Here is a 20030-nt window from a genome sequence, read left to right as displayed (position 1 = left end):
CGAAGTTTCACAGGCATTTAATCTTTTCACAGTGGTAAGACATTTGCTCAGAGTTTATAGACTGGAAAGGGCACTCTGTTTCCTCTTTCTTGGTGTTCTTTATGTGTTTCTCTGCACATGGGCATTCACATTTCTCCCCTTGGATAATAATAGGAAAAAGAGGGAGTCCTAAAAAGGCAGTGGTCCATCTTGCCCAGTGCAATGCTTTATGAACTAGTGTGTCAATAAAGAAGAATATTTAGCTCAGGGTTGAAATGAGGAGTCCTTGGTGCTCTCTGAGGTTGGTTGTATTGGTTGTTAACACTAGTATGTGTAACTGGGACTAAACAGTGATTGGGTGGCTGCTCCACTGCCATTTTCAGATGTAACATACTGGCCTTTGCAAGCTAAGCCATTAATCTGAAAGAGAAAAAGGAAAGATACAGGTGGTTAGTGTTAACAAAACAAAGAATGGAAAAAAATCAGTTAATCTAAGCAAAATTTATGCACCTCTCCACCAGTAATCAGCACTCAGATCAGCATAAATAAACTCAAGGGTTAACTTCAGACCAACAATCAAGTAAGCAATACTCCAATCAAGAAACTGCCAAAGAGCCATTAATAAACAGCCTAACCAAAGAATCCCTAAGACCGCCCACACCCACAAAGACAGATAAGGCACCAGAATATAAATTGAAGCAAATTACACTCCTTACTAGCACTGACGTTACCTAGTTAGGTAATGAAACATCTGCAAGAAAACAAGCAAGCTCAGAGAGCACCCTTCAAACATATGTTTCTAAGCATGGTTTTATTCCTCAGGTCTTTGTTACAGCACTGTATTTAACTATACTGAATAATTTCTAAAAGAAGTTCAGCTGTCAATTTGGCTGGTGGAAAAATACACCTGTTCATAGGCTATATTTATACCAACTATGATATAATTATATAAACAATGTAATTTTATATCATATGAAATATGAAAATAGCATTAAATTTGAAATATTTTAATGTTATTGTAATAATCATTTGTAGATAAGAGCACAAATGCGTTAGCTATAGAGTCAATCATGATGGGAGAAAATCTTCACACCTGTGTCAATTTCACTCTAATGATGCATTCATAGAAGTCTTCTCCTTCTTCTCAATTTCTTTATATACATTTCAAGGCAGTGAACGTACCTAATATTTCTCTCTCCTGATTTCCCCACAACAACCCTGTGAGGTGGGTTGGACTGAGAGAGTGTCACTAGCTCAAAGTCAGCCAGGTGGTTTTTATACCTAAGGTGGGACTTGAACTGACTGTCTCCTGGCTTCTGTGCCAGCCTCTTAACCACTATACCAGGGGTAGGCAACCTTGGCTCTTTTATGACTCGTGGACTTCAACTCCCAGAATTCCTGAGCCAGCCAAGCTGCACTATACCAAACTATCCCTTTTATAGTGCAACTACTATGACTTGTTTCCAAAATTTGCATGGCAAGATTCCATATCACCTTGAGTTTGGTTTACCTCAGGTTTACCTCATTTAGCTTGGGTTTACTCACTTAACAACACATTTAGATTTTTACATAATAAACCAGGAAAGATGATCTTTTTTGCCCTTGGGAAACACTTTACAAACAATTATAATTATGGGCACATTTTATAATTATGCCTTCCAAAAGGTGCATCCAGTGGTATGGTGACATTACCAGGTAGCTGAATCCTTTAAAAAAGAAAGAAAGAAATTTGAGGGAAGATGCATCCATCCCTGTTCTGTTAGGAGAAAAAATGCTAGAAATGGCTTGCCTGAAAGCAATAATATTTCAATTGGAAACTTATACTGATTATGTTGCTCTTCCTTTAATTTTGGTACCTTTGAGATTCTGATTTTTTTTAAGGATACTGCCTTACCTTTGCCCGTTTCATGAAGGCCTCTTGGGAAGCCTTCTTATTTGCAGGCTTGCCAGACCAAGCAGCCAGAGCTGATGCTTGTAGAGCTCGCCCATATGAGAAAGTCAGCTTCCAGGGTTTGGGCAGTGGGCACAGATTGATAGCATTGAGGTTAATGGATGCCTCCTCTTCACTTTGGCCCCCAGAAAGGAAGCAGATTCCTGCAGTTTGAATGAGATTACAAGATACTGATGGCTCAAATTCCTAAATGCTAAAGTAACTGTGCTGGATTAATCGTGATGTTTTATATGATGACTGGGATAAGAAATCAAGAATTTAAAGAATCAAAAAAAAAATTAAAAGAATAAAAAGACCGCTAATTCAAACTACACAATATTGTAAACATTCCATTTCAACAGAGGCTACATTTAAACATAATCAAACCCAGCAAGATATAAAATTAGGATGGGTAAATTCTGGAGCTGCATCTTACAAACATTTAAACGTGGACTGAAATGTTCAGGCTTATTCAAAAAGTAATTACAAAGGAAGACAGGAACTCTTCTACTGAGATGTAATAAAGATGTAATAAACATGGACTTAAGATGGGTCTTTAGGCCACATTTTGTAGGGAGTCTTTCAAATAATCTGATCCTAAGCCATTTAGTGCTTTAAAAATTAATTTAAAATGAAACTGGACTATTTCACATACCTAAGGAAGGGAGTGAACTCCAGTGAGGTACCATGGAAGATAGGAGTGACAGTAGGAGCTACCCAGTCACTCCCTGAAAAAATGAGATGAAACCAAGGTGTGAAGACCTAGAAGACTTCCACCATACAGACTGAGCAGGCTGAAGATAGGCACACAACTTGCAAGTGTGAATGCAAAAAGGTTTTGTGGGCCTAAAATCAATTCTTACCATGGATAGAATGTTCACATAAAAACACCACAGATTTTCCCTTCACAAACTAAGAAATATTGATTCAGGATGCCCAAATTAGCTTTAAAGCACCCTTAATTAGATAGAAAAACCTGAAATGAAATCATGACTGAGGAGACTTCTGTTACTCAAATAACAGGGTCTGAAGAAGTACCTGGAACAGCTGCTGGGACTGTCCGAAGGAGAGCTGTAACTGTTGCCATGGCCACATCTTGTGGGGTATATTTCTTGGGACAAGCCTGTCCAGCTGTCACCATGTTGGGCTTTAGCAGTGTTCCTTCCAAATAAACATGGTGGTCATTCAAGGCCTTATAAACAGCAGCCAGCACCTGGATACAAAGAAAAGTGGTGGTAGAAATGTTTATAACATGCTTACACAGCCCCACTTCTTTTATTGTGGTAACTCTTAGATAAGTGTGCGTTTATGCTCAAACAAGATGGTTCAACAACAGCCTTGCTGAAGAAGCTTCCTTTAGTATCGCCATGGTTATTCAAGATTGCTGTCCTCTCTGAGTCTGGTACTTTCCTTCTGTACTGGACTACAGTCTCTACCATTCAATAACACTCACATGGACTTCAAATGATAGGAATGCAACATATTGTCACTGATTACACTTTGCTTACACGGGGGTACTCAAACTTGGCCCTTTTATGACTTGTGGATTTCAATGCCCAGAATTTCTCAGCCAGGCACGCTGGCTGAGGAATTCTGGGTGTTGAAGTCCACAAGTCATAAAAGGGCCAAGTTTGAAGGCTCCTGGTTTACATCTATTCAGGTCCTCTAGATGTCAAGCTGCAATTTCCTTCAGCCTTAGCTATTATGGTCCAGGACAAGAAATGTTGGGAGGTGTGGCTCAGAAACATACTCTTGACTTATGTTTTCAGCAGGGATCTCCAAAGTTGGTAATTTTAAGACTTGTGGACCTCAACTCCCAGAATTCCCCACCTCAGCATGTCTGGTTGAGGAATTCTGGGAGTTGAAGTCCACAAGGCTTAAAGTTGTCAAATGGAGAAAATAAATGTTCATCTTTATCCATTTCACTTCAAAAACCATTAGCCCAAGATTTCAAAACTGGCATTTATTGTCATGTGTGCTATGTATTTTTTTCTAATAAAATTAAAAGTCTGCAAAAACCACTATTTGTACCCAGTATATCTTAGGTGGTTTTCCTTTTTTTTTTTTTTTTAACGATACAACTTAGCAGTGAAATGAATATTATGAGAGAGACAAAACAGTTTGGACTTGAAGATCTTGAAAATTAGAAATACATTTTAAGAGAGCGAACTCTGATAACTAGGAGATGAGGCCACTGTATCCAGGGGAATTTAATTTTAGACTGAAAAGTGAGTCAGACTCTTTATAATAATAACAATCCCTTACCTTTTCAGTCACATACTGACATCGCTGGAGGTCATGGTCTCCATCAGGTAGGATTTCAGGTTCCACAATAGGAACTAAGCCATGCTGGTATTTAAACAGAGAGAAGATTTAATTGAAATCCAGATGGGCTGTACCTGAGCTTAGCCAGCAAAAAACTAATAATACTCATTATCAAGCCCCTGGACAAACTATTCCAAACACCCAAATATTTGTGGAGATCATACTATACCTGCTGGCAGATACTAGCATAGCGTGCCAATGTGTTAGCATTCTCCTGGATGGCAAGAGTAGAAGGAGTTGCATCTGTAATTTTCAGCACTGCACGCCACTTGCCAAAATCTGCTCCATCTTTCTTATACTGGGCACAGCGCTCAGCAAGCCCATCCAGACCTGAAGGCAAATATAGAAGTCTTTTAGCAGTTGGGTTTTTCCAATGTGAGAAAATCAGTCCATGAGATTAGTTTATGGTTCCATTTGTCATGAAAATCCAATACTGTATATTGGTTTCACTGAAATTTTTTTGGTAGAGTTAACTATGGATAAGAATGCTATGTAAACAGTACCACTGTCTTCTAGAAGCTTGGAATACCAGACAGAAAACTTGAATTGTTTTGTAGTTTTTAGGAAGCTTTAGACAAGAATTCTCTTTTTTTCCACACAAATCTTTGTAAGCACTGCCCCTGGGGCAGGTGAAAATAATTACTTTTGCTGCTTTAAGCAAATAATTGTATTCCTATCTGAACATAAATTCTGCTTTTTGGATTCCGCATTTCTTGAGTTTTCAGGACTAAAACACAGTCCAGGGTTCCATTCCTCCCAATGTTAATTTGTTTTTGTTTTTAAGTGTTTCCCCTCAACTTAAAAGCACTGTGTTCTTTTTCCTTGCTCATTAACCCTTTTATCTAACATTCAAGCTAATGTTTCTGAACATTCTATGACATGAAAGAAAGCTTACCTTGAATGCTGGTTTCATTGTTAGTTCCTGCCAATGGAGCCACACCTTTATCCAGCTGTGGATAATTAATACAGCATTAAATGCACATAGGTTACAAAATGGACTAAAGCACAGATCACTTAAACACAGGCACTACCAATAGATGTTGGATTTATGGGATCACCTTCACCCTGATGATTTACCACACATAAACTCTGTGTAACTCAACCAAAACACACACACCCCTTTATTTTGTGCTGTCTTTGCTTTTGTGTGGCCTGCAATCCATACTACAATAGAAGTGCAGATAAAAGCTGGGTACTTTTACTTTTCTGCAGCAACTAACTCTAGAAAAGGATGTCTGTGTAGATTCTCAGTCATCCAGGTCATAGTTGCTTCAAAGGTATTTTTTTTCAAAAGGCAACTGGACTGGTTTTTTTTCTTTGAGGAAGAAGAAAAAGAAAATGTTTCGCTTCTCATCCAAGAAGCTTCATCAGCTCTGATGGTGGGGATCAGTTCTGATCCTTCCATCCCCCCACCATCAGAACTGATGAAGCTTCTTGGATGAGAAGCGAAAACATTTTCTTTTTCTTCTTCCTCAAAGAAAAAAAACCAGTCCAGTTGCTTTTTGAAAAAAGCACCTTTGAGACATCTAGGAAAGGATTTTGAAACGATTTACCTTGATTCCAACCACTATGCCCTTGTCCTTGATGACAGCTGGGAAGAGTTTTCCAGTGTTGTCCTTCTGATAGAGAGTCTCGTGGAAGAAAATAACTCCCCCAATCTGTTGATTGATGGTTGGGTCAGAAGAGAAGAGAATATCACGGAACTGACGGCGATTTTCTTCTGTATTCTCCACGTTGATACGTTGGAGCCTGTTACCCATTGTCCCTATGGAGAAGGGAAACCACTAAAAGTCAGGAACTTTATGTTGGTGAATTTTATCTATAACCTATTTGTAACAAGTTTTAAAAGCTCTGCAAAAGAAGATTATAGGGTGTGCATTCATGAATAACATGCAATGATTTGTAAAATTCCATCGTCTAAAGCAGGGGTCTTCAAACTTGGACCCTTTATGACTTGTGGACTTCAACTCCCAGAATTCCTCAGCCAGGCATGCCTGGCTGAGGAATTCTGGGAGTTGAAGTCCACAAGTCATAAAAGGGCCAGGTTTGAAGACCCCTGGTCTAAAGTGTGCCTAGTAATATCGCCCTTTGTGGAGTATACTCCTTCAGATTACAGGCACAGAATTTAATATTCACATTTCACATCGTGTGAAAATATTCTTGATAGTTATAGAAAATTGGCTAATCTTCACTCTCCTCTAGGATTAGAGGAAATTGGGATTATACTAGCAATTTTTGATTAGAAAATGTATTTTTGCTATCCTTGGCCTGCAGCCTGAAAGTGTGCAGAGTAGGAAAAGCAGAAGGAGATTAGAAAAGATTTTGAAATTGATTTCCAAATGTCTTCCCTTGGCTTGTCTAAGCAACTCTGAAAATGAGCCTCATTCATCATTTATCAATGGAGCCACTAAGAGTTGCGTTGCTTGAGCAGGGTCCGTAAGATTATCTGGGACACTACACATCCTCTTCATGATCTGTTTCCCTTGTTACCTTCTGGGAGGAGGCTTCATGGTATCCATCGCAGAACATCCAGATTCAGCCATAGTTTCATTCCATACAGCATTAACCTTGTGAACTCTCAAGTTTCCTCCTTCCATTATACATTCAAGATGGACAGTATTTAATATTTATTTGCTATGTATATGTAGGGGTATGGATCTATACATATGTTTAGGTGTGCGTCACGTATGTGTTTCACTTTGAGAGCGGGCAACTAAATTTCATTTTTGATGTGTGCTGTTGTGCCCATAGTAAAAAAAAATGACAACAAAGGTTACCTATCTTATCTTATCTTGTACTGAAAGGAATGAATCTAACTTTTCAGCCTCAATAGAAAAGAACCAAAAGGATTGCTTGATGACACTTACCTACAGATTCATCTGCAGCTAGGATCCCTTTGCCAGTAGCAACAATCCGCTGAGCTGTGTCAGAGAGTGCCTTTTTCTGCTCCGGAGAGAGTGCTGGAAACTGGTGGGTCATGGTGGCTGGAAGAAAAGATCACTCCAAACTTTAAGATAAATTTATTTGGATATCTGAATAATCTTAATTTAGCAACAGCAGCATCATTGTCATGGCATAAGACATTTGTGTATTTAAATGTAACAGGAAGAGGACACATTCTCACCCACATTGAGGTTTTCAGTCATTATATATCAGTAAAACAACAAAACTCAGTAAATAGTGGATTAAAAAAAATGTCTTCAGCTTCAAAGGGCTCTGGATTTTGGTTGGGATTCAGACAGGAACCTGGTACAGAGATGTCAGCGGGCACATTTATGGTGATCTCTAGAGGAATCAGAAGTATCCCAGTTCTTGGTATCTTGGCAGTTTTCAATACAATTGATGTCGATGTTTTTTCTGGATCCTCTTTGGGGATGAAGAATAAGAGGCACTGTATTGTGGTGGTTTTCCTCTTTCCTTATAATTGATCCCAGTCAGTGTTGATGGGAGGAGACTATGAACCTGAGTTCCTTGATATATGGGGTGTCACAGGACCTGGCACCCTTCCTTCTCTTTTTAATATCTGGGTGAGGTGATCTGTCTTTTTGAGGTCAGGTATGACCACTAATCTGATGATATATCTAAGCCAAGGCTGACTAAGTGGTATGATCAAGGTCTTATCTCAGTATTTGGAGGCTGTGAAGGTCTGGATGGTAAGGAACAGACTCAGATTCAACCCTGGCACCCTGCCAAATGGAATGATATTGGAGTCAGAGGAAGGCTCTGAGGAGCTCCAAGACTTACAGTCAGATGATGAGCCTGGCCCCTCTACTTGGGCTCAGGCTGAGACACAGCTGTGCTGGGCACCTGAGTTGGACAGTGATGAAAAACAGTTGGAAAAAATCCAGGATGCACGAAAGCACAGGCAAGAGAAGCGAGTAGGACAGAGGAATGCAATGGGATGACTCCAAAGGCAAAGGAGAAGACATTAGGAAGCCACACCTTGGCTGAATTATAAAAGGGAAGGTGTGGAAGGTGCTGGTTGCCAAAGGCAACCATTTGTGTTGAGGATTGAGTTTCTATGGACTGTGTTTGTTTGCCTTGGACTCTGACTCAGGTCTGTGAGAATAAAAAGGGTTGGCTTTTTCTTGCAGTTCCTTCCTGTTTCTTGGAAGAAGGGCTTCTCCTTGTGAGCATAACAAGGACTCACATAGGATGGGACAGAAAAGTTATGTCCAACAAGATTGCTATCCTAAAAGAGCTGTGGTTAGAATGTAGTATGGGAGGCTGACTGTGCCCATAGCCAGGAGCTTGATCCTGACCGGCTGAAGGTTGACTTAGCCTTCCATCCTTCCAAGGTTGGTAAAATGAGGACTCGGATTGTTGGGGGAAATATGCTGACTCTGTAAACCGCTTAGAGAGGGCTGTAAAGCACTATGAAGCAGTATATAAGTCTAAGTGCTGTTGCTAAGTGCTAAGATCCTTTTCTACTACAGAGAATCAGATTGCTTGTTTCCAAATAACATTGCAATCTTCTAACAGAGCATTCTGTGTTTTTTTATTAACCAGCCCTTTGGCTAATTAACCTCTGCTTCCTCAGTATTTGCCTAAATACATGTCAGAGATTCTTGTAGGAGGAGAACCATATTACTTTATCATAGCCCAAAACAGGAATAGTCAGGACTCATAGAATATATATACAGTAGGTTGGAAAAACTCCTACCTAAACTCTTGAACTTTTGCTTTTCTGGGAGAGAGCTTTTAATTCTTTCCTGGGTGTTTATGTGTAGCTCAGAGATTTTCAGGTATGTAGATGTAGGAATAATTTTTAAAGTGCATGTAGAAAAGAAAGCAGGTATGCCGCCAGTTAATCATTAAAGCAGGCTGTGAATTGTCTTGTTTCAGAATCTGCTAAGAGAAGAGCTAAGTGATTATATTATCTGCTGTTGGCCATTATGAATGACATGCAAGACTGCATGTCTATGGAGATTCTCAGTCATCCTGATCATGGTTGTCCCAAAGATGCTTTTTCAAAAGGCAACTGGGCTTTGTTTTTCCTTAAAGACATTTTGCTTCTCATCCAAGAAGCTTCTTAAGTTCAGTCAGCCTCATCCAAGAAGCTTCTTCAATCAGAAATGAAGAAGCTTCTTGGATGAGAAGTGAAATGTCTCAAGGAAAAACAAAGGAAGTCCAGTTGCCTTTTGAAAAAGCACTTTTGGGACATTCAAGATTGTAGCGATTATTTTCTTTCACTTGGATTATGGCTGTACTTGGTGTGTGTTTGTGTGTGTGTGTGTGTGTGTGTGTGTATGTGTGTAACACTACCACTTTTTATTGAATATTATTTCCTGGAGTAACAGAGCATCCAAAACCACAGGTAATCACAAAATACGATCCTAAGTAAAATTGTACAAAGCTTGTCCATCTGAGAAAATGAATGCCTGTCTAAATAAGATGTTTATCTCTTAACCTCTTTGGTATGAAAAAGACACAAAAATGCATCTTTTAAAACAGTCTTTTAACCATTTTAATGATTATATGTAATTGTTTTTAATATTACAGGGTTGAGTTTTGGTTTTTGAGGTTTTAATGCAAATTGCTGAGAGATCTTTAGAAATGTCAGTATAATAAGTAATTGCCTGGAATCATTTGAAATTGGCAGGATATAACTTGCTGTAACAAGTCACGTGTGTGTGTGTGGGGGTGCAACTATATATCAACTAACTAAATGTAAAAAAGAGGGGGGGAAACATATTTTCACTTGCAAAGGGACGTTAAACTTATTGCAGTTTTACCCTATTTCCCTTTTTTCCCCATCACCAATCAATAGATTTTGGCAGCCTGAACTTGAATGGTTCTGGAGGCAATTTTTAAAATGGAAATTCAGGGTTATATTATGTGGCTTAAATTTTAGCATATCTGGGTCATGCCGCATTGAAAAAAAAAATTAAAAGTTTCTATTTTTTTTAAAAAAGCACAAGTTATAATAAAATAACAGACTTTGGCTTCTAGGAAAAATTGTCCACTCCCACCCCACCCACCCCCAAGCTTTAAAGGCTAGCAATATGGAAGAACATAACTGTGCTGAATGAGCCCATTTGTCATACAAATAAATTGTATTTCCCAAGCCTAAAAGTTTCGGAATGAGAAAACAGTATTGCAGCACTATAAAAAATGTGGTGGCATTTAAGATATATCAGGAGCATGAAAAGTAAAAAAGGCTGTTTGTCTAATCAAGTTCCTGGCAGAGAGACAATAGGATCTGGGCAGGAACGGTCAACCTACCTGGAATATAAGCCTTTTTTTTCTCTTTCTTTTTTTTTAGCGCTACGGAAGATTGGGGGGTGGAAGAAAGCCTTCCCCTTTAGAAATAGCACAAAGGTTGTCTTCTGTTAATGTTACAACAGATGACAGACCAAAGGGCAAGAATTGAGGTCAGAAGAGGGTTAGTGGGTAGTGCCTTCCAGCTAGGTTGCTGCAATGTGGACTGATGTATATGTGTGTGTACTTTGGAGGGAGGGAGACAGATGTGCAGTTTGCAAAGTCTGTTGCATGTCTTTTAGGACGTGTGTGTCCAACTTTTGTTCCTAGGTAAAAGACAGCTGATGTTTAGTTTTGCTAAGACTAAACCCTGGTTGCATGGAGAATAATTAACTACTGAATATGGCCATTACATGGATTAGAATCATCATTCTTTTCAATTGCTAGACCCAAAAGATATGGACTTTAGCAACAGTCTAAGTAAGTTTAATAATATAGTGCTACCAGGACTAATGACAATGATTTTCTATATTGGTTAAAAAGAATTTTGGATTAGCAGAACATTTCTATACATTTTTATAAAGTACTTCTTTAATTATACCTTACACAATTGTTGTGATGGTGAAAAATAGGAGAGTGAAGTGTTATTTATGGTCACTCACTGAGGTCTTGGATGAAAGGCAGAATACAAATTTCATAAATTTCATAAATTTCTTTAGAAGTAAGGCAACTTCAAAGTGCTGGTGATCATAACTTGCTCCACTGATTTTAGTGGACTCACTGTTTCAAGCATGAGCTTCAGTCCAATAAAAGAACCCTTCCATCAGTTCATAGTTCCCCAGAAAGTGAATCTAAGATTTATTCTAGATGTGAAGTAATGGGCATTTCCCTGTTTTGCTCAGGGAATGCAATCGTGATGCGTGTATGGGAGTGTCTAAATATCACATTACAGGTATAATTTTGCTGGGTAATCTTACCTACGTATGTCTCTTTGTCTAATCAAACTTGCCGCTCAGCCACAAATGGTCCTCAGTTTTTTCCACAGCCACCAGCATAAATGCTGCAGCCAGAAGATTCAGAACTACAGAAAGATGTTTTTGTAGGTTGCATGTGTGCAGTCTGGGTGTACTCATTTTGTCCTTCTCATGTTATCACAATTTTTGAGAGCACTGAAAATTTAGAATTGTATTTTCCATGGGCAATCCTTGCAGCCCATGTGTATAAAATGAAACAGCAGGGGAATGACTTCAAAATGTTTAAAATGGAGAAGTGTCTCATCAGAAACTTCTAAAGTCTTATTTGGGATATCACCAGATTCTAAACAATGTACTTTTTGCCAGGACCTCTAAAAATAATTTTTAACAAATCAGAAAAAAATATGCCAATACTTCTAAATGAGGCCCACTAGTTGTGAAAAAAAAAAAATCCAAAGCAAAGCTGATGATGCCTAGAAATAGAGCAAGCCATTGCCACCAAATATAATTTGAATACTTCAGAAAAGAGATGGTTATCTAAATGTGAACTACATTCCCTATGAAGTTAAGATAATGGCCTCTCCTGCCCTATGAACTTTTTCAAAATACCAACACTACTTAAAAAAATAAGCAAAATGTATTCAGTATTCCTACCTAGTATCTAGATTTCTAAAAAGTCAATTGATAATAGAGAAACATCATGTGACTGACAGAAAGAAAATATGCCCTTTCTTGCCAATGGTCATTCCAATCTTTACAACTGGAATAATGAACTAAAGAAGATAATACGGCAGGAGAAGATGTGGACTGTTTTGAAACCTGGTGTGTTGTGCAGTAACAGTCATGGCTTGGACAAAGACAGAGGGTGGTTTTAATAGAAAAGACTGGTTTATCTTTGATGTCTCTTCAGGCTCTTCATTGAAGAATAACCGCCATACCCTCTTCCAAAGTGTGGGTTGGTGTTTGACGATAACAAGTGGAACAATATTTTCTTCCCTTCTGTTGAATTTTCTCATTATTTGTATAATGGATAAATAGCAGCAGTAGTAGAGAAAAAGATGGCATCAAAGCAGCAATGAGGGAAACTAGAGGGGTTGAAGAAGCATTCTCCTCCAGAGCTCCTAAAATGTTTGAAAATCCATGTCCCTGATGGACACCTTTGAGAGAAAAGTGGTCCTGATGCAGCCAGGGGAAGCCTTGCTATGTTCTTCATCCTGCCAAAGATGACTCTTTTAAATTACTTTTTATTGTCTTCCTGGCATTTCAGAACACACATGGCCACTCTCCTGTTTTGGCAGACAGTAAGAACTAAGAACTTTCTTTGTGTACAGAAGATAATAGGATTTCCTTATCCCAATAGTAAATCAGCTTTCCCAATAGATTTTTGTAAGTCCTTGACTTAACAGGGCACATTTCATAGCCTTAATGTTTGCCTGAAATCTTGGATGAACATTGAGCTACATCTGAAGCATTCTTTCAACCTACTCTACAACCACCGTGCTTGGAAGCACAGTTGGGTAACACAAATGTTGTCAAACTCTAATTCTCATAAGTCCAAGATAGCACGGTCATAGGAAAGACTGATGGCAGCTAGAGTCCAACAATACCTGAAGGGTAACATGTTACTCACTGTGGGATTTAAATATAAGCTTACTGAGGAATCTGAACAACTTTACCAGGTCATCTTTGGGTAAATGACTCTTTTGGGACTGGCTGTCATTGCTTAGAGCAGCCACTTTGTCAATACTATATACATCCTCTCTCATGGTATGTGGAAGAGTGCTCACAAGATTCTATGAATCCAATAAATAAATTCTCCAAATTCCAAGTGTGTCATCATCTCATGAAGATTGCTTATCATTACAATGAAGGACCGGTCATTCCACTCCTTTGCTCCATTGTTAATAGCAGAAATGCTGGGGAATCTACTCCAGCAATATCTGCAGAGCCATAGATCGGTCCCTCCAGTTTATGATGGTAGAAGCCCAAAATGAGAGTTATTAACCACATCTCAGCAATCTGCCCAGCCCCCAAAGGAGCTCCTTGACCAATCTTCTGTTTTATATTCTCTCCATATTTACATGGGGATCCGCCTATTCCTGACGTGGCAAAGATCTAGGTTGCTTTTAATAGGACTAACTTCTTGCATAATTGGAGCAAGATTTCTTAATGATATTAAGGGATCCGGGACTGTATCCTTATTCTGGATAGAGAGACATTTCATTAACGGCTTCGAAGCCGTGAAATCCCTCGAATGAGATTTAGTAAGAGAAAGGAGATTCTACACCGGAGAGGAAGATACTCAGTGAAAAATTTTTCAGACGCAAGAAGAGGAGATGGATTCTAAATAGCAAATCCGTAACTTGAGTAGGAAGAACAAAATCCTCTGCATTTGGGTAACGAATGAAAAACGCTTGGAGTTGAAGACCTTCGCTCTCGTCCTGAACGTAGCTTTCTGAGGGACCGGAGGCTTTAACAGTTTAGAAATGGGTTGAGCGATTGTTGAATCGACTCCAACCTTTCTCCGTCAATATAAGGAGTTATCTTTCAGTAAGAGCTAGATAGGCTCCTTTTTAAACTGAGAAGGATTTATTTTTTCACCCATCTCCGAGAGTATCCAGACTTTCTCTTACTTACAAACATCCCTTTCTCTGTTCCCTAGTTTCCCAAGAACCATCATGAACACATCTGCACGTACCGTGTTGGTGGATCTTCGTTGCCTCTCCCAGAGATTCGTGTGAATGGATAAGGTGGCTTCAACCAAACGGGGCGAATTCTGCTACGCGGAAACTTTTTATATCTTTCACGCAACGCTACTACTTAACTCTTCCCCTAATTTTCTTTCCTCCACTTCAAGCTGATTGGCAGATTGTAACTCCTCAGCAGTTCTGATTGGCTGTGAAGGGTGATAAGGTTTGTCCAATAAGAGGTGTGTGTGTCTGTGTGTTTTGCTTGCTTGCCTACTTCCCTCCCCTTCTCTCTATGATATGATAGTTAGGTGCACAAACAACTGCCCTATGTACTCAAGTGCAAGACATTTTGCAACGCCTGCAATATGATGAAAGAAGCAAGGTTTTGCAAAGGGGAAAATAGCCAGAAAGTTATTTCTACGAAGGGCTGCTTCTGCTAACTTCAGACTCTAGGACCTGGCAAGGCAGGGGCTTGAAATGTCTTGTACGTGGTCAGGATGTGGAACAGGCGCAGGTGTTACCTGTTCAGTTTTCCCAGCGGTGCTAAGCTGCATGACACGTTTATTTGGATTGTATTCATTTATTCTCAATTTGCATAGAAATATTATGCAAAATATTGTTTTCTTTAGGGGGCTTGGAAAATTCCTTATTAATAATTATGCAGAAATGGCCAACCTCAGAACCAAGTCTCAAAGGCCATTCAAAATTGAATTCAGTAGGAATTTATTCATAGGGAGGATTGCAGTCCCTGAGTGTGTGTGTATGTGCCTTCCAGACAACATTGGCACTGGGCAACTACCTGGACAAGCTCCCTTTGGTTTTCTTGGCAAGTTTTTGGAAGTGGTTTACCATTGCCTGCTTCTTAGGACTGAGAGAGGGGGACTGGCCCAAGGTTACCCAGCTGACTTCATGCCTAAGGTGGGAATAGAACTCATGGTCTTCTCTTTCTAGCCTGGTGTCTTCACCATTACATCAAATTGGCTCTCTTAATCCCTTAAAATCAGCAGAATTCCTATGTAGACTCTGTGAATTGGTCTAGGTTACAACTTGGACAGCTCAAACTCTGTTTAACTCACCAGGTTGGAAAGCAGCATCAGAGGACATAGAGCAGACATGTCACACACAAGGCCCGGGGACTGGATGCGGCCCGCAAAGTGGTTTCATGTGGCCTGCGAAGCCATCCTGGAAACAGTGAGGGAACGGCCCATGCTGCCTTGGCCCTGGCCCAGGCCGGCCGGGAGCCAATGTACAATTTTGTGGTGGCCATCTATGCTGAAACACAGTCTTAGCTCCACAAGGCTGTCTAGAAACAGCGAGAAACCAGTCCCTACCGTGTCGGCACGCCCCCTGGGTGCATGTTGGGGAGGTGTCATCCTTTGTGAGGAATGAAGAAATGGACCATGCCTTGGTGCTTGCCCCAGTCCCCCCCTCTTCTGCCAGAGACCCTCAGATTTGTCCCACTCCTGCCCAGACCCCCACAGGCACCCTTGACGTAAATGATGTATTGCTGGCCATGCCCACCCAGTAGGCCGCACCCACCCTGGCCACATACCCCACCCCAGAGGGCAACCGCAATGCTGAGGTGGCCCTCAATGAAATTGAGTTTGACACCCCTGACATAGAGACTTGGGGATGTGTTTAGCGATGAAAAGCCTTTAGAAAAAAAGGCAGCAACCCTTGCAGCAAAGTTCTTTTACTGGACTAAGTTGCCATCTGCCATCTGTTGTAGAGCAGTATATGAATTCAGGGGTCATGACAATGTCTGGGGTTATTTGCGATTATTTTATACACTGGTTTATTATTAATGACTGTGTTCACACATCACCCTAAATCCTAATGTTGTTTGTTGGAGTGATGTGAGAAATCAGAGCTTTTCCTCACTTGCATCCATGTTCCAGAATAGCCCAACTGACAGGTCACAGGAGTGGCTGCATTGAGTAGGAATATTAGTAGAGGTCACTCATTTTGCTCTGTACCTCTTAACCTGTTACCTGTCAAGTAAACCTGAATGACAAGTTACAGGCATGTTGACCACTTGTAACTTTCGGAGAGTACCTCCCCCCTTTTTCTATTAGTTAGGCAATTTTGTAGGTGACTAAACCCACCATTCTAATAATTCATCTTAATTCATCCAACCCTATGTTAAAGAATGGTGGTGGTTACTTCTCTTGTAAGAAAACTGGGTAGGAGGAGAAACCAAGCCAAGGAAATCCACCAATCCCTTTCCTTAACTTGGTTCATACAGTAATAAGTACATAAACATCAGTTGCCATTTTCATTGCTGTGGCAGACCTGGAATTGACAATGGGAACAACGTAATTTATGCCAGCATCCTTTTCTGTTAATCAAGAAGTAATGGAGAGTACTTGAATTTGGCTATAAGAAAAGCTCCCATCCATTGTTTGCAAGCTATGGCCTTAATAACAGCACATAACTTTGTTAATGATGGTCTATTTGCTAAACAATGGTTGAGTGGTGAATCTTGTGTTTGAAATCTGGCTGCATTTGTGAGAAAAATGAGCATTTTAGGAAGTCAGTAGAAATTCAGATGAGTTTTTATAAGCTATGTTTTGCTAATTTGGGTAGTTTGAGTGGAATAGTTTGGAGGGCCTCCCTCATTCAGGAAAGTGTGTTTGTTTCTGCAGTTAAGATTGGGTTAAAGAGCACTATTCTTAACAGATTTCATGTGTATAGGTTTGTAGAAAGAAAAATCTTCATCAGGGTCCAGTCCAAGCTGGGAATAAACAAAATGGAGACTGTTTTAGAAAGAAGGTTGGAGTTTATTGAAGAGCAGAGCCAGACAAAAGCATGGCACTGGGAAAGCTGACCACATGTAGCAGGGAATGGTGAGTTTTTATACTTTCTGGGGCTCTTGAGATTGTTTCCTGTTCCTGTTTGAGGCTTTGTATTTCCTGTTTCATGTACTTTGATCTGGGTTTGAGTGTGCCCTTTTGGTATTGGTGGGTTAATCCTATTATGTCCCCAAAGGTCATATTTTTGGGGTTTGAGTGAAGTACTGTATGTAGATTTTAGAGGTCTTTGTCTTCCTAATCTCATAGCTTCTAGCTTCCTGGACCCAACCTTCCTGAATGGATTATTGAATTTGCATTTTTAAAAGCTGGCCTCTGCCTAGTTTCTGCTTGGTGCTATTAAGAAAACTGGCTTGTTTTTTTGCCTTTAAGATCTTCTCCATTATTCCTTTGGATAGATTCTGCTTTTTTTAATATTTCCCAAAATATTTCTTTTTCTGGATTCTTCCCACAGCTTTAAGCATATCATTCATGAGCCTTGGTGGTGCTGTGGTTAGAATGCAGTACTGCAGGATACTTCTGCTGACTGCCAGCTGTTTGATTCTCACCGGCTGAAGGATGACTCAGTCTTTGATCCTTCCGAAATTGGTAAAACCAGGACTCAAATTGTTGGGGGAAATAAACTCTGTAAACCACTTAGAGAGGGCTGTAAAGCACTATGAAGTGGTATATAAGTCTAAGTGCTATTGTATCCATTCCTCAAAGTCGCTCTAACAATTGCCCGGTTTTACCTTCAGATTTTCTTATCTCAGTGATGCTCTGCTCATGCTGTTATTTAAAATATTGGCAATCTTATTGTGGCTTTTTATGATTGTGCATATTTGACTGCATGTTAAAAAGGGTATGTCACACAGCTATACTGTGTCCTGGGGAAAATGCAGTTCTGATGCAGTACAGAGAAAAGTTTTTTGAATGGATTTACTACATTCATTGCATGAAGGATAGCTGGGGTCTGGATCTGCAAAACCTCTCTGTGATCTACCTGATTAGTTGCCCTGAATGTTGAAAGCTCAAGAATTTTGTTAAACCAACATTGTCCCAATTTTAATCTCTTGATGGCCTTGATCATTAGCCTGTTCTTTCTCTGAGAGGTGCAATGTTTGCTAAGCCACTGGATTCTTTCTCCACACAGTTCAAAAGACAAACAAGCAGAAAATTTAGCCACCAGATGCAGTAAGAGAGCCTGAAGTTTTGGTCAGTAAGATGCCTTCATTAAGCCTAACTGTTGCCACAAGATTTCCTTCTTGCCTACTAATAGCAATAATACTTAAGACTTATATACCACTTTATAATGCTTTACAGCACTTTCTAAGCAGGTTACAGAATCAGCATGTTGCCCCCAGCAATCTGGGACTTTATTTTACTGACCTCGAAAGAATGGAAGGCTAAGTCAACCTTGAGCTGGTGAGAATCGAACTCCTGGCAGTGAACACTGAATTAGCCTGCAATACTGCATTCTAGCCACTGCACCACCACAGCTCTCTAAAAGTTGCACAATGGAGAACATTCCCCTCTTGATTTGATCACCTCCTCTTATAACACAGTTAATAATTCAGTTTTAGTTGAGCCTGACATTTGTCTTATGTATCTATCTAGACCAGAAATCCTCAATCTTTTCTTTTTGCTCATGACTGCCCCTCATCCTCATGTACCTTTATGACCCCCCTCATAGGTGCTTTTAGCTGGAAGTAATTTATCATTTCCACTATTTATTAATCTAAACAGTATCATATAAGATTGTGGCATCACAGAAACGTGGCATGGGAAATATATGGTCATGTTGAGAACCACCAATCTGGACTGATTGTGCTCCCTGTGTGGGATTATGAATTCCTGGGATCAGGAATCTAGAAAAGAATATTTTCATTCTTGTCCTTAGTTTGATTTAGTGTTAAAAAGCTGGAAAAGTGGAGTATTTATTTATCTATCTAGGGCAGGTAGCATTAAATATTTCATAAAGAATCTCAGAATTCTAAGACTTTTCTGGAATTGGTGCATTGAGAAATGTGACAGCCCCCCCCCCATGCTTGTGAACTGATTTACTGCAATCCTGCAGGAATGAGAAATCATAGTAAGAATTTGTCCAAACGGGGGAAAACAGTTTTATTTTAGGTCACCTTCATGCAAGGTCTTTGCATCACTCCCAAATGGTTGCCACATCTCTGTGACTCTATGCTATTGCTTCTGTCAACTGGGTCACAGCGTTAATCTCCAATAGCAGTTGAAGTTATTGTATTGCTATTGAGAAATGTTGACATTCTGGAGAGCTGGTCAGAAAGCTTATTAATGGAAACTCCATTTGATGCATATAGTTTGGCAAGGAGTCATTCCTACTTTAGTTTTGCACCGTTCTTGCAATCACAATAATTTTGAAAGCATTATCACGTTTCCACAATAATGCTGTTATGGTACCATGCAAGCCTCGCTCTTTTGTATTTGTGTTGCAAAAGCACATTTCATCAGTTGCCCCGCCACTCCTCGCCCAAGATAGCTATATTCAAAAATGAGTTTGAATCAAATAGTTGTAAAGCATCAATATGCTCATTTAAAAAAAGGACTTACATTTATGTAAGTTTGTGTTTTTTGAGCTGCTGCATTGGATCTTGTACTTCAAGAGCTGCTTGTGGGCATGGCCGTAATTCAATGGCGGAGAACATACTGAGGATACAAATAATTCCAGAATCAGTTCCGGGCAGCTACAGACAGAGTCTTGAAGAAAACCTCTGAATCTAATTTCCTGTTGGTTACAGCCTGACATTGATTACAGCTCCTGCAGGTATATTGCACAAATCCACAGCACAATGGCAGTGCTCGTATGGGGGAGGAAAGCACATGTTTCAGAAACCTTCTAGCACAGATAGAGATGTAATTCTTTGAAGCAATCAGGGTAGCTCATGTGTAATCTAGTCAACTTTGCAACTGCCTAGAATTTAGGCTACAGGTACAATCTACACACTGGTATCTAATTCTGACTCAAGGATGTCTCGCCAATCATTCTTGAAGAACACTACACCACATGACACAACCTTCCATTCATCCCGATCCCAAAGCACAAAGCTGAACCAAAACTGAGGTAGTGCACTGTATTTTCTCCCAATTAATCCCTTGCTATTTGCATAGT

General features: G+C 39.8%; 2 protein-coding genes across 2 annotated transcripts in view; one reads left to right on the top strand and one right to left on the bottom strand.

Moving 5' to 3' along the window:
• Positions 1-14268, bottom strand: ALDOB (aldolase, fructose-bisphosphate B). Its single transcript, XM_039322179.1, has 9 exons — positions 14108-14268; positions 7102-7218; positions 5788-5999; positions 5130-5184; positions 4404-4564; positions 4175-4258; positions 2948-3122; positions 1874-2073; positions 1-399 (listed from the first exon to the last, which is right to left on the bottom strand). The coding sequence occupies exons 2-9, from the start codon at positions 7211-7213 to the stop codon at positions 304-306; spliced, it is 1095 nt and encodes a 364-aa protein (XP_039178113.1). The 5' UTR covers positions 7214-7218; positions 14108-14268; the 3' UTR covers positions 1-303.
• RNF20 (ring finger protein 20) overlaps positions 8514-20030 on the top strand; it is a 49542-nt gene continuing 38025 nt past the window's right edge. The window contains exon 1 of the mRNA XM_039322176.1: positions 8514-8532. The gene's annotated coding sequence lies outside the window, so the exon portion shown is untranslated. The remainder of the gene's footprint in view (positions 8533-20030) is intronic.

Source organism: Crotalus tigris, unplaced genomic scaffold, assembly GCF_016545835.1.
Source record: "Crotalus tigris isolate CLP2741 ecotype Arizona unplaced genomic scaffold, ASM1654583v1 scf7180000023864.505019, whole genome shotgun sequence".
NCBI classification, from domain to species: Eukaryota; Metazoa; Chordata; class Lepidosauria; order Squamata; family Viperidae; genus Crotalus; species Crotalus tigris.
The sequence above is the reverse complement of the archived record's forward strand: the minus strand, read 5'-3'. Positions and strand labels throughout refer to the sequence as shown.

Excerpts from the sequence above, each read along its gene's own strand:
- ALDOB (XM_039322179.1), bottom strand. The coding sequence starts at position 7,213 with ATGACCCACCAGTTTCCAGCACTCTCTCCGGAGCAGAAAAAGGCACTC. Across the intron at positions 5,185-5,787 it reads GCATAGTGGTTGGAATCAAG|CTGGATAAAGGTGTGGCTCC; the intron begins GTAAATCGTTTC and ends AATTATCCACAG. Across the intron at positions 400-1,873 it reads CCTTCATGAAACGGGCAAAG|ATTAATGGCTTAGCTTGCAA; the intron begins GTAAGGCAGTAT and ends TTTCTCTTTCAG.